The sequence below is a fragment of the Leptidea sinapis genome, chromosome 17, assembly GCF_905404315.1.
Source record: "Leptidea sinapis chromosome 17, ilLepSina1.1, whole genome shotgun sequence".
NCBI classification, from domain to species: Eukaryota; Metazoa; Arthropoda; class Insecta; order Lepidoptera; family Pieridae; genus Leptidea; species Leptidea sinapis.
Window position 1 is genome coordinate 6183458 of NC_066281.1, and position 15912 is coordinate 6199369.

At 31.8% G+C, this 15912-nt stretch overlaps 1 protein-coding gene across 3 annotated transcripts; it reads left to right on the forward strand.

Annotated features, from left to right (window-relative positions):
• Positions 1-2376: 2376 nt before the first annotated feature.
• Positions 2377-14568, forward strand: LOC126969235 (myrosinase 1-like). 3 transcript variants are annotated; one of them, XM_050814589.1, is made up of 6 exons: positions 2408-2928; positions 9772-9920; positions 11417-12069; positions 13363-13671; positions 13749-13984; positions 14390-14568. In XM_050814589.1, the coding sequence occupies exons 1-6, from the start codon at positions 2897-2899 to the stop codon at positions 14544-14546; spliced, it is 1536 nt and encodes a 511-aa protein (XP_050670546.1). In that variant the 5' UTR covers positions 2408-2896; the 3' UTR covers positions 14547-14568. The 3 variants fall into 3 exon arrangements, with proteins under 3 accessions (XP_050670548.1, XP_050670546.1, XP_050670547.1); XM_050814590.1 differs by lacking the exon at positions 2408-2928 and adding an exon at positions 6137-6281; XM_050814591.1 differs by lacking the exons at positions 13363-13671; positions 13749-13984; positions 14390-14568 and adding an exon at positions 13103-13214 and having other exon boundaries at positions 2377-2928; positions 11417-12084.
• Positions 14569-15912: the final 1344 nt, after the last annotated feature.

Sequence of the window (15912 nt, forward strand, 5' to 3'; positions counted from 1 at the left end):
GAGCTTTTTGTTATTGGAGTAACCCTCGACAACTTCCATTGGGACGGATATTCTCCAGATTCTTAGGCAAGATTGAAAATATGACAAAGAGGCATACATAAGTTCTTTTTTGCCAGCTTTAGAACTACAGGAGGAATACAATCCGGTCATGTTCTGTTTCAACTTACGAGAGATGTTTACAAAATTACTGTTATACGTCCGATCGAAACTATAAGCTACATCTGTTTCGAGTATAGGTACATCTGGGAAAAATGTGCATGAAAAGAATTTAGCGAAAGCACCTGCTTACACATTTAACAAAAACATAAATTATACTTAAATAAACCAATCTTAGGCATAAAATAAACAAACTAAAAATTGTTTCAATATTGAAGGTAGATTAATATTTGCGTGGCTCACACTAAACTTGTAAATAATATACCTTCACAAAAACACTTGTCATCGTCTCAAGAATGTGCGACCACTGTAACTATGAACTAAGGTAATTTGTAGTTTTACGAATATATATATAATAGTAAAATGTTCAAAGTACGATATTTAGATAACAATCAAATTACAGCAAGTGAAATTTAAATATCTATTCATATAATATACTATACTATAATTACAAACAAAAATTAATATAATATAGTTTTTTTTTAGAACACACATTTACACTATTTTACACATATTATAATTAATTTAGCAAGTTTTCAGTTTCTAAATAATTAAGAGTTTTCAGGTAGGTATTGTATAATTTAGTAGCCTGTGCATTAAATTGTTTAGACGCAAACTTAGTTTTAGTAAATTTACATTTAATTACTGTATTTATTTACGTTTATTTAAAATCAAAGGATTTATAAATTTACTTTTGTGTATTTTTAGGATGCATTGCAATATATATAATTTTCTTACGGATAAAAGTTCCGCATCTTCATAATATAATTTTGTGGTATCATACAGACGATTTTTGCTTAGCATATATTTAATTATTGCTCTCTGTGCTCGTTCTATGCTTAAGAATTGAGTTTTCAAAGTACTCCCCCAGATTCTTATACAATATATAAGGATAGATTGTATCAGAGATGTGTATATACTTAATAAGTTTGATATCACAGACGTTATGTAGGCGTTTGAATATCCAGATCAATTTACTAGCTCTGTTGGCAACTACAGTTAACTGAGGATACCATGATAAATTTTTGTCTATAATTACACCGAGGTGGTGTTTACTCTTTCAAGTTTAGTGCACAGACAGTTTTCTATATCAGCCATGTCACATGTATGAGCAGATAAGGTAAAATTTTTATTAGGTTGAGTAGAATCACATGAGATGTGCTTGAGTCGTGAGGAGGCGAGAGGCGAGAGCGGGTCGCGGCGGAAGGACACCGATTCCAAAAATAACAATAATCGTAACTAGAATTAGTTTAATTACTTAGATTGTGTAAAAATACGCAATTATTTTTATACTTTTTAGTGCACATTATATCTATTGTTTTGGAATAGTGTTTTTGAAGTCGGTTGTTTTTTTGTTATTTTTTTTTTATTATATTAAAAATTAATTCGAATCTATGGTCTTACTACTTTTAGTGGTTCAAGCTGCGGCTTGTGTTGACTGTTCGATGTGTTATTTATAAATGGTTCGATTTATTTCTTTCTTTACGTAATTTATAATTTTGTCAGTACTGACTACAGTGTTATTTATGAAGGATCTTCCCACAAACAGGTAGTAGAAAATTTAAAGTGTAGTGTTGTTAGTAGTGGCACCGGCGATCATTTTTATTTCTACAGCAGGCATATTTTTTTTGTTCCCAGATATATTTCTTATGTAAGGGTTTCAAAATTTGAATACGAATTAAGTATTGGATGTGGCCCCTTACTAGACCAGTGATGAAGCCTTGAAAGTGATAAAAAGTGAAAAAAAGTAATAGTCTACTATTACTTCATTCTAATGAAACCCATTCTAAAAGGGAAGAGGATATAACAAATATGAAAGGAAAAATAAATTACGGGCGATATAAGGTTGAGAAGTGGAAAAGGTGTTTAAGGATAAAAACGGTTTATCTCGATTTCCGGCGAAACTACACTTACTACTTAGAACTTTTAGTATTAAAATTTGAAATTCAATAATGTTTTGAAAGAATTAAATTATTATATTCAATTTATTTTTAAACATGTTTTCAATAAAATATTAATCACACAAAAACACTATTTCAGTAATGCACAGTAGATTACACATTGAACTTTTCACAAAATCCATTCATTTTTATGTTTAACGTGTATATTTTTATATTTATTTTTTTAATTTTTTATTTATCGGGTACGCTAGATATGAGCATGTCAGTGACGCGAACCAATAGGATTATCCCCTACCAAAAAGTGAACAACGCGGCTTTCAACAAGAGGTTTTCACTTCAAAAAGACTATAATTACTACCACTATTAAACCGCTTAATTTAAGTGTACTTCAATAATAATGTATGTATATGACATAGTATCGTTTCAGTAATTCCAATATTTATTTCTCTTTACAATTCATACAAGGACGAACATAAAAAGTTATGATATTCATAAGTTCGTGTCTCATAATGTTACAAGCGCATTTACTACTTAGTCAGCCACTCATTCCACCGTTGACTTGTTTTATCACTAAGAAAACACGTTATTATTAAAACTCGTGTAATTAATCGTAAAAGTAATCAGCAATTAGATAATTATATACATATATATATGTTCTTTGTGAGTGAAGAAAGACTTAGTGAAAAATGCGGTTGAGATAATTGAGTTAATTTAAGTGCAATTTAATGTAAAGTGCCTCTAATTTTATTAAAGCTAATCAGAATATTTAATTACATCTTCATTGTTTCTATCGGTTTCTGTATTTTATATTGTCTTGACGTCCAAAGTGATCATATAAAATGTTGATATCAAACATGAACAATATTAAAAGGTGAGTCAAACTATCTTCTTATTTAATGTGATAGGAGTATGATATTATGTGGTATATTTTCAAAGTAATGCAATGCACATGTTATTTGAATAAAGGTGTGTGTGTGTGTGTGTATTTTGAGAAACACAAAGAAATGTTGTAGTATTATTGATGTTGGAACTGAAACGGAGGTTTTCAATTCGTCAGTATGTTTTTTTTTATGTTTGTTACCACAAGACTTTGGACTGCGTGAATCGATTTTGATAATTCTTTTTTTATTTAAAAGCTGGTGCATCCCGTGTTGGCCAAATGGAATTTGGCAAGAGCTGACAATGGTAACCATGAGAAAACCATAAAAGTCTTTAATTTGCTATAAGTATGTGCGAAATTTACGAATAACTCAATATCGCGCCAACCATATTTGATAATTCTTTTTTGATTGGAAAGGATATATTCTAAGAAAGTTTGGTGAGAGTTTGGTTAGGTTCTGATTATGGGATCCATGACAAAGTAACGGAACTCTTCAATTCTAAGGAGCAAATTAACGATACTTGGCCAACTCTTTTTTATACTTTCCGGATATTTAGAACCCTACCGAAACATCGTAATGGTCAAGTAGTTGTCGTAGTTAAATATGATGTATCAATGGATCTCAAATAAAATTTGAAAAACAAAATTTTATGAACGATGCGGGATTCGCACCCACGACCTCCGGCGTTCCGTGCCGGTGCTCTCACCAACTGAGCAAACCGTTCGAGTACCGCCTCGTTATAAAATTCTGTTTGCTTTGTTCAACTCTCAGGTTGTGGCTTCATCTATAGGATTTACTTTATTTACAGTTGATAACCTGCTCAACCCCAATATTTGCATATTAGGAAATTGATTTGAGATGTCGCTCTTGTAAATCTAAACAATTTGTTATGTTTTTTTTAAAGTGATAACCCTCACTTCTAGGATTAATACACAAATAAAATTTGAAAAACAAAATTTTATGAACGATGCGGGATTCGAACCCACGACCTACGGCGTTCCGTGCCGGTGCTCTCACCAACTGAGCTAACCGTTCGAGTACCGCCTCGTTATAATTCTGTTTGCTTTGTTCAACTCTCAGGTTCCTAGAAGTGAGGGTTATCACTTTAAAAAAAAAACATAACATATTGTTTCAATGAATCTCCTTCACGACTTACAGTAAGGGTGCGACTTGTGGCAGAATTTTTGTAACTGTCTGTAATAAAATTGCAATGCGCTAACGTTCATTGCTACATTGCAAAATTTAGTAGATCTACACAAATTTAGACATTTTATTTGTTAGTGTAGTTCTAAGAATCTAAACATAAAACAAATTTTTACCAAAAAACAACCGACTTCAAAAACACTATTCTACAAAAATATCTAGATATAATATGCACTAAAAAGTTTGAAATTAATTGCGTATTTTTATACAATCTAATTAAGAAATCTTATTCTAGTAACCATTATTGTCATTTTTGGAGTCGGTGTCAGCCAAGGTAGGTTTGTAACTACATACATAGTTATAGGAGAGATGTGCTTGAGTCGCGGTCGCGGCGGGAGGAAGCCCTCCAAATTATTAAAAGAAATTAATCTTCAAATCAGTCCATTACATAATACAAACATAAAACCATGTAAGAGAACAATACCATATTATTTTACAAAAATAAAAGCAAAAGGCCATGAGAATCTACAGAGTCACAGATAACCTACACATACTCTATCAAAAATATAGCAGGTCTTTTGATGAAATTAGAAGTTTTAGAAATTTTCCTCAATGAGTTCGAGGACAAAAATATGCACATGGATATTCTATGCTTTTCTGAATCTTTTGTAAAATTAGGAGAAGAAACAAATATACTTTTATAAAGTTACAGGCTTGCATCTTCCTTTACCAGACAAAAAGAGAAAAGATGTGGAGTTTGCATCCTATTAAAAAACTCCGTTGAATTTAACCCACTGCCTGCTTGCAACAAGATAGCCCACGAAAAAGTCTTTGAATGCTGTGGAGTTGAACTTTTAAAAGCGAAATGTTATGTTATTTGTATTCAGAACTCCTGATTCAAATATTAATGAATTTTTTGACAAATTTCAGTTGTTATTATACAAATATATCAATAAGAAAAATAAAATTGTTGTATGTGGAGATATGAATATTGATTTAATAAAGGAACAAAACATACAATGATGTACAAATAAATTATAGACTGCTATAATTTGATACTCCAAAATGATAAACCGACCAGACAAATGCATGCATTGACCATCTTATTAGTAATATTAAAGAAGCTAAATGAAAATTAGAACATGTATACCTGTCAGACCATAATACATGCCAAATCTTATACCTTCCAATAGATAAAGTACGAAAGAAAATTATAAATAAGTCTACAAAGAAAAGAGATTTTTCCAGAGAAAATATAGATAAATTTATGTATAGACTGCATTTGGAGATTAACTTGGGTTGAAGTATTCACCAAGACTGAATGCGATGAAGCGTTTAATTTGTTCCATGAAATCTACTTATTATTCTTCAACCTATGTTTTCCTTTTGTGCTACTAAAAATTAATAATAATGCAAGAAAACCCAAATGTAAAAACTACTATTTAAGTAAGCGGCCTGATCGAAAACAGTTACTCAAAAAATATGGTAAACTTCTTAGAATACGTATATTGCGAGCAAACACCTACCATAGTAAATTACACATAAGAAAATCATCAAATAAGTGTAAGGCTGTTTGGGACCTGATCTAAAACAAAAGTGACAATAAATTTTTCTCCGCGGACATCGATAAATTAATATACAAAGGAACTACAATAAGTAATCCTCAAAAATTGCTAACCTCTTTAATAATAAAATATTTGCGAAAGTGACAGATCCCAATTATAAAATCACACCAATATTTGTTATAAAAAAGTTAAAGCAGTAAATAATTCTATTTATCTGACGCCATGCACTCACGATGAAGTAGCAGCTGCAATAAAATTATTAAGAGATACAAAATCAGCAGGTTACGATGCGATCTCTACCCGGCTGCTTTAATATTGCAGTAGATTTACCATATTTGTCGAACTCCTCACGTATCTAATAAATCTTTCTTTTTCCCAGGGAAAATTCCTAGAAAAACATAAATATTCAATAATACGACCAGTCCACAAAAAAGGTGATAAAACAATAGACCGATCACACTAATTCCGATCCTATCCAAGTTATATGAGAAATTAATGCAAAGTAGACTGGTTCAGTTTCTTACAAAATTTAATGTATTATGTGAGGCTCAATATGCATCCCAAAAAGGAAAATGTACTACAAGTCCTAAATTTTTTTTAACCGACTGAAAAAGGAGGTGGTTCTCAATTCGTCGGTATGTTCTTTTTTTTATGTTTGCTACCTCAAAACTTTCGACTGGGTGAAGCGATTTTGATAATTCTTTTTTTATTTGAAAGCTAATTTGGTCTAGATCTGACAGTGGTATCCATGAGAAAACCACTTATACTATCCGGATATCTAAGTCATCTACCATAACATAGATATAGTTAAGTTATTGTCGTATCAATGGGACTCCTTAACAACTTACAGTAAGGGTGCAATCTGTGGTAGAATTTCTGTCTGTAATCAAATTGCAAAGCACTTACGTTCACTGCTGTACTGAATTTTTTTGTATATCTACACATATTGAGACAAATTGTTAGTTAGTGTCCTTCAAATTCACTAAAAATCATAAAATAAAAAAAAAATAACAAAAAAACAACCAACTTCAAAAAACAGTATTCCAAAACAATAGATATAATGTGCACTAAAAAGTATAAAAATAATTGCGTATTTTTATACAATCTAATTAATTAATCTTATTCTAGTTACGATTACTGTAATTTTTGGAGTCGGTGTCATCCATGATACGTTTGTTACTACATACATAGTTATAGGTCAGATGTGCTTGAGTTGTGAGGAGGCGAGAGCGGGTTGCGGCGGAAGGACACCGATTCCATAAATAACAATAATCGTATCTAGAATTAGATTAATTAATTAGAGATTGTATAAAAATACGCAATTATTTTTATACTTTTTAGTGCACATTATATATAATGTTTTGTAATAGTGTTTTTGAAGGCGGTTGTTTTTTGTTATTTTTTTTTATTAGTGTATCATATTTTAAATATATTGACAATAAAAAAAGAGTTACAGGCAAATTTTTTGACATGACCAAAGCATTTGACTATGTTAACCATGATATATTGTTAAATTAATGTTACTTATAATAAACTTATATAAAAAATAGAAAACAATGTGTTCATATAACAAACTCTGGACAAAATTGTAATATAATGGCTTATGAATCCAAGTGGACTTATTCAAACTCAGATGTACCACAAGGCAGCATTCCAGGGCCCTTGCTGTTTTTTCTATACATAAATTATTTTAATATTTACTTTTTTTAACTTTTAATTTATTTGAATGGACTTTCAAGGAAAAGTCTGTCTTCCTATGCTAATAGACTTGTTTTTTCAAAATGACTTCCTTAGAAGACAGGCGAACTCTAATCGATCTTATCTTTGTATTAAAACTTTTAAATGACATTGACTGTCCTCGTCTTCTGTTAATTATATTAATTTTCGTGTCCTTAGTCGGTACCCCGGAAGCAAATTGTTCCGCTAATTCCAACGGTTCGAAAATGTATGTTTAGAGCGAACTCTCCTATTCCTAGGCTGAGCAAGGTGGTAAACACATATAGCGATTACATCGATAGTAATTTCACGTCTTCTATCCAAACAGTTCGTAAATTATTTGCATGTAAGTTTGGCGAATAAAATTTAGTAGTTATTAGTCTTTTATAATATACTAGCTGACCCAGCAAACCTTGTATTGCCGATATTAAAATCGCGATACAAAAGTAACTGTTGATAATATATGTGTGAAAATTTGAAGTTGTATGTATTTTTTAATGCCACATTATAAAAAAAAATAAAAAAAAAATTTTCGTCCAAAAAATAAAAAAAAAAAATTAAGGGTGATATATATATATATATATATATATATATATATATATATATATATATATATATAGTAGGTCTGCAACAACCCTTATTACTTAGGGGTATGAAAAATAGATGTTGGCCGATTCTCAGACCTATTCAATATGCTCCCAAAATTTCATGAGAATCGGTCAAGCCGTTTCGGAGGAGTATGGGAACGAACATTGAACACGAGAATTTTATATATAAGATATAATAATCTTATATAATAATAATTTAATACCAAATCATTTAACCATTATTACTTGTTAGCATATTTTTTTTTCTCTTAAACTAATATTTACTTTGTGAAAATTATTAAAGCATGTGGTAGATACCTGTAATTGTTTGTTACATTAAGTACATTATATTTAGTCTGTATTATAAATAAATAACGCATCAATGTAAACAAATGTTGGTATTTCTAAATAAATAAATAAATGATTTACCAAATTCTACTTCACGAAAATGCATACTTTTTGCGGACGACGTTTCTCTTCTAATACCTAACCTTAACCCATCATTAAATAATGACAAAATTGTAATTGGTTAGGGCCCTTCCATTGCTGCAGACCACTATTTTTAAATTTAAACATACTGACTGTTACCGAAATTTATATACTACTGGATAGCTTATTTGTTAAGAAAAATTCAAATTAATTCACTCACTCGGCTAGGCGATCTCTTTGTATCCATCGCGTGATTCTACTAGACTTCGAGTACCCCACATTAGAACCACTTTATACCAAAAAAAAACTGTCATGCTATGTGTGTAAAAACATTTAGTAAATTATCAAAAGAAATAAGAGAGGAGACAGTGCTAAATAGATTTAAATTTAAATTATTAACACTATTAAAAAAATATTATTTTACTCCATAAACGAATATTATCAAACGAAGTGGTCAAGTTATATTGATATTATTCAATAAAAAATAAACACTTACACTCTTTACAGGTCAAGTCATTATTCTTGATTTTCTCTTTTATTCTTATTTATTGATTAACGAGTAAAATATTCGTGGGATTCCGCCATTTCATTTGACTGATTATTATTTTCATTTTATATTATATTTATATTTTATTAATACCACTTCACGTTTTAAATTTTTACTCATTAAATAAAATGATTTAAAATAAGAAATTGAAGGTTAGACAATATATAGGTTATATATATATGGCTGAATTCAAAATTGTCTCGTGCCAGAATTTGGCGAGTCTGCCTGAGGATGCCTCGTGTAGAGGCGAAACTAAAAAAAATCTCGTGCCAGCATTAAACATTTGGATAGTAATGGATTTCCGCTAAATAACGCTTACTTTAATAAATTATCAAACAAACTTGACTCCATCTTTGAAGAAACTAAAAATGATAGAGATGATAGTTTATTCACTTCTTTAAAAAACAATTCTTTGTTATATGCCCAACCACATAGCAACGTAATAAAAAATATGTAGGATTGACTGCAAGTTCATTAATCATTAAATTCCTGTATCTCCTAGCTGGGGCAGAGGGCATCCACAGTGCATCTCCATCGCGATCGGTCCTGAGCATCTCTCTTAATTTCACTCCAGGTCGTTCCAATGTCTTTTGCTTCGACAATGACAGTCCACCGCCAGGTTTGCTTTGGACGGCCACGTTTGCGTTTGTTTTGTTAACCTTTCTTGTGGTATATAAAAAATTGTTATAACCAAAAGTATTTAAAAACTTAACACAACGATTTACCAAAATTATAGCAATAAAAGAACCTTAAGCAATAATATATCAAGATAAATACATATCATTCCCACCGTATTGTCATATTATCTTTCTATTAATATAATATTAATATTTTTTTTACTTTCAGCGGTATTACACTGCATTTATATTTTCTTGGGTGCGTGGCATTTAGTACAGCTGAGTATTTCGTAGAAAACACAAGGAAGTTTCCTGATGGATTTATGTTTGGAGCCGCAACTTCTGCATATCAAATAGAAGGAGCTTGGAATGTTGATGGTATTATATTTATATTATGTATCTAAAGCATTGATTTTGACACGTGTTTATTGATACATCGGCTGTGTAACTCTTGGGGTTATATTGTACAACATTTGAGTATTTTATTTACATCGCTTTTCATTCATTGTGTCATTTTTCTATCTATCTACATGAATGAATGACTTACGAGCTAGAGTTTGTGTCAAATCTCATTACATCTGTTGTCGTCTAAAAGTTCAAATTACTTTCAGTCAAACTGACCTTCTAATGAACTCTTCAAGTTCAGTAGTCTTCCCATAACTTGGTACATCTATTTCAACTTGTATGTTTAGCGTTGTTATCTCTTACGCTACATTATATAGATCTGGTGCTGGGAGCGGAGGATAAATATTAAACTACATTTTATTATTGATATATGTATTTCTTACATGAGTCGTGCATTTACAAGTAACTCTAATGCAGTGCCGCCTTCGCAGCCACACAGAGTTGCTCAATACGGCGAGAGTGATAGTAATGAAAAATATTACAGTACACATACTGCACGTACATTACTACCAGTTGAAGTAGACTTGAAGGTCATGTACATGCCTATCAATTTTATGATGCATAATGCGTGACTTGATTTAGACTTCAAAAGAGATAATACGCATACGCATTAAAATACCACATTCAGAGAGGTGCTCTGTGAGGCTTAGGATTGAGAGGTGTTTGTTTTATCTGCAGTGCCCCATTAGTTTCCTGGTTAGAATGCGTATGTTTTCCCTACTACTACTGCCTCATACCTGACCTTTAACTTGTTGAAAGTGTAGATTAGGGACTTGGAATGGGTCAAGCTCGGAGTATTTCTCTTATGGCAAATCTTATGGTCACAATATTTATCTATTTCTATAGTGAGACTATTTTTTGACGCAATAATTACCGAGGTAATTGAATTCATTCTAGAGGAGCATGCAATCACTTGAACTCCTAATTTTTGGAATTATTTAATTATCATCAGTATCTAGAAGAGAACGAGAATTCTGAAATATACTGTCTATATCATTGATGAAAATATTAAATAGAAAAGGGCCGATATGAGATCCTTGGGGAGTGCTAGATGTAATGGGGACATTATTTAAAGTATATACTTTAATCGTAACTGCTTGGGTTCTATGTGTAAGGTAACTTAATTGGTAATTGTTTCAATTCCCTCATATTTTAAATTATTTACTATTTATTTATTTTAATTATTTTATATATACTACTATTATGTTTGGCGATCTAGAAATGGTAGATAAAGATATAAAAAAGGCAAAATTATTGCTCTTCTTGCTTGAACATGAGAAAGTGACGCGTTGGTACACGCAATGATGCCATACGATACATTTTCACTGTTATGGGCGGATGTACCCGCACATGGTGGGTCATCTCGTGATCATAAAAATATTTGCTTTTAAATTGTTTTTTTTTTTTAATGTACAAGAAAAATGTTTTCGACTAGATAATGATAGTGAATAAAAATGATCTTATTCCAGGAAAGTCTGAATCTGTTTGGGATCACATTACTCATAAGAGACCTTGTGTTCTCTCCAAATGTGAAACGGGAGATGATGCTGCTAATTCATATTATTTGTACAAAGAAGACGTTCAAATGATGAGAGATCTTGGTTTAGATTTCTACAGATTTTCAATTTCATGGACGAGAATTCTTCCAACCGGCTTTCCAGACAAAATAAATGAAGCTGGAAAGAACTACTACAATAACTTAATCAATGAAATGCTCAAATATAATATAACGCCTATGGTAACTATGTTCCATGTAGACTTGCCACAGAAGTTGTATCAAATGGGTGGTTGGACTAACCCTTATGTTGTTGATTGGTTTTCCGATTACGCACGAGTTCTTTTTGAACTATTTGGCGATAGAGTTAAGCGATGGCTTACTATAAACGAACCGAGAGAAACCTGCAATCAAGAATTTGCAACTGGTTACAAAGATTTATATGGTGTTGCTGAATATCTTTGCGCAAAAAACGTTCTTTTAGCACATGCTACAGCTTACCACATTTATAATAATGAATTTAGAGACTCGCAAGACGGACAAATTGGAATAGTTATATGTGCCTTCTGGTATGAGCCTGAAAATGAAATGCATTTTGAAGCAGCTGAAGACATCGCTTTGTTTGAGGTATCATAGATCTAGGTAACTAGTCTGGCCATATATTATTGTACAACTTCTTATTTATTTTTGTTAAATTCCTATTTGGATTTTATTATGTTAGAGACTTCAATCATTTGCCACCATTCCATCTATTTTCTGAAGTAAATATAATGCAATGCGGTGTTAAAGACAAAAGAATTGCAGTTATCGTCTTGCACAAGTCGGTATGGATTTGTCGGTCGTTTTTAAGATACTAAAAGCTAGGCATCAGTCGTATATTCATGCATCGTATTGTCGATATATACCAACACATCCGTCGAAAATTATAAAAGATCGAGGCGCCCGCGTGCTGATAGAACTGAAAAGACTGACAATGCTGTTAAGGACAGTATTCGCCAAAATCTAACAAAACAAAACATTTCTAACGAAACAAAAAATTTTTGCACGTGAAATGATGATTCCCACTACAGCTGTTACACGTAACATCAAGGTAGACCTGAAGTTTGGAGCTTATCCTCGAAATACAAGGACAAACCCTAAGTCAACACTATAGTTAAAGAGACTAGCTTGATCAAACTGCTTGCTGTCCTGATATGCACGTCGAAAGTACAGAAATATCCTTTCCAGTGATGAAATATTCATCATATATGTACAGTAGTTGATTAAAATGACAAAGTTCACGCTAATAGCTCAAAAAAGCTTTATCAGTGGTCGGAAAAAGTGCAATATGGTCAGTATAATCTTGGGTCAGTCAGTGTTTGGTGGAGGCTGTCATATCAAACAGTCGCAAAAAAGCAGTGAAGACTTTTGCCAATATGTATCAAGGGGTTCTCTTTGATTATGTTAAAATACCTTAACTAACCTTAGTTAACTTTCTAACAAGATTCTGCACCTGTTCACATAGCACGAACTACCACCAAAACTTGATTAGACGTCAACGTTCAAGACTTTATAAGAGCTGGAGACTGGTGCTCTTCTAATAAATAAATAAATTAATTAACCCAGACATGAACCCCTTGGTTATTTATGGTCTTGGTTTTAAAATTATGGTCGGTTTTAGAAGACATCGAGTCGCTTCAGAAATAACAAACAAGTAGTGGATGAGTTTCCAATGGAAACAGTGCGTAATCCCAAAGATTCGAAGCCAGACAGATTAAAGGCCTGCATTTAAGGTATTCATCTATATTATGATTATATTATATTATGTCATAAAAATAGAAATTCATTTTTATTTCTAACAGTTTTTATGGCCAGACTAGGTATATTGATAATTATTAGTTTGTTAATTGCGTGTGGGTAATGCATATTTATTTTTTTCAGTGGGGGCAATTTACTCATCCTATATTCTCTGAAAATGGTGACTTTCCAGAAAAAATGAAACAATTAATAGAATACAAAAGTTTTATGCAGGGTTTTAAAAGGTCAAGACTACCTAAACTATCCTCCAGAGAAGTAGCAATGATTAAAGGCAGTGCAGATTTTCTCGCACTTAATCATTATTCTACAGAAATAGTTTATAGAAACGAGTCTACTAGTGGTTTCTTTGAATCACCTTCCTTCTATGATGATGTCAATGTTATTAAATATGTACCTTACGAATGGAAAAATACAGGATCAGGGGCGATGAATGTAATAATTACACTTTAATCTCAATTAATATATTTTGAATTTAGTTTAAAATATACTAATCTATTTAATATTTTAAGGTACCTTGGGGTATTTATAAACTTTTAACTAAAATTCGAGAGGATTATGGCAATCCTCCCGTCTATATATCCGAAAATGGCTATGCTGGTAAATCTGGTATAATTGATGACAATAGAATCTTATACATGAAAGAATATCTAAATGCAATACTAGATGCTATGGAGGAAGGTTCTGATATTAGAATGTATACAGCGTGGAGTCTCATGGATAATTTTGAATGGGGCAGTGGCTATGAGTAAGCAGACTTATATTATCATACTATATAATATAATTTATTCTTATGTATACATTTATGAGGTTTTCGCCTATGTATCGACCCATCTCGATATCTCTGGAAGCATAAGGAGTGGAGATATGAAATTTGGTAGGAATATTCCTTTTGCCAAGTAGAGTTCTACTGCGGATTTACGAAATACCACCCGCAAGAGTTTTTTTTATTATGCACACACAACGTCTGTCGGGTTACCTAGTTATATATATAACATTTTCAATCTTAATTTATCTTATATAGCGCCCTTTATTCCTATAAACCATGTTCCGTAAATACTTCATAAATTTAATATTTTTTTTATTACCATTATTTTAATGATTGAGGTAGTACTAAATTTCTTTATCAATCAATTTTTGCTCTTTTTTTCAGTACAAAATATGGCCTCTATGAAGTGAACTTCACGAGTGGTAACTTTGAACGTGTTCCACGCAAGTCCGCATATTTTTACCGGAACCTTCTTAAAAAACGTATTCTGGATATGAACTATGAGACTGATATGTCCGTTCCGATCTATGAAAGTAATTAAATATAATATATAAATTTAATTATGTAAATAGTTTTAATTAAATAAATCATTTATTTTTCTCCGCACAAAACAATTCTTAAGTAAATATATTTCTATTCTATATTCCCTATAAAGCCATACAATCTTTATAATTGTCATAAACTGGTACCTGTGACAGTACATGTAACTGTGTAGTCACTACGGTCCCTCTTTCCGATAGTACAATTTAATGTCTAGTTACAACCTCGTCTAGACACATCGTTTATAACTGCGGTTTACTGAATATAAATCCATAACCCATTCGGATAACTGGTAACAATGACGTCTGTTAAGGTGAACTTTATAATTCACGCGGGGTTTTTGCTCTGACAACTCGCTTTCATAAGTTCCACCTGTACCTATAAGCAAACGTGTTTACATTGTGTTTCAGTTGATGAAATTTTCAATAGCTGTACTCACTACAAGCATTCGGTGACAACTGTAGACAACTGTGTAAATAGATTATTTTTCCATTTATGATCATCATTATCAATGTCATCCGTTTATTTTTACCATGAAGTTTACCTAAATTTGTTACAAATTTATCAAATTTATGCTTAATAGCCGTTAAATGACAAATAAATTCTCGTATGGATATTAAATTGGAAATCTGATAAACTTTAGTGACTAATAATAACATCTTATTGTGAAGGACATTATTAATATCCAAAACAAAGATAAAAACTGTTAAAGTTTTATTAAATTTGCGACGTTTTCAGAAATCCATTTGCAATCAGGTGTCGATCCATTTGCAATTTGGTACGAAGTGCACTTGAATACGTTTTACCGGTTTGGAATCCCCAATATTATAATGTTTATATTGCAGACCATAAAACATGACTCGACTATTTCAATATTAAATCTTTGGAGTAGAGACGAAAAATAAGTGATGTGACATGGTAGAATCATATCTACAGAATAAAATAGTCTAAAAATTATAAAGCTTCAGTCCAAAGAAATAGACCAACATTAATGCGGGTAATACAAAATAAAATAACTCGTTTGAGCCTTAAAACAAGTTTACATTGACGAAGTGCATAGCCCTGGTTTACCACTGTGTACCTAACGCCAAAAACAAAAGAACACCAAGTCTCTAATATGGGCCTGCCGAGTGCCATATCCTGCCGTCAGAAGCACAGTTCAGACAGAACACTCGAAAGCCGAGCGGGCCGTATGGCTTTTCCCCCATTATGGTAAGTATGTTTGCCTGTGAGTTAACGGCGATGCTTAAGCGTTCATTCTTGCACTCATACTGAAAAGGCGTAGTACCAGACTCGTGGAAGACTGTCTTTGTACATCTGATGCAAAAAAGAAGCCAGTTTGGATCCGGCTAACTACACACTTTTGC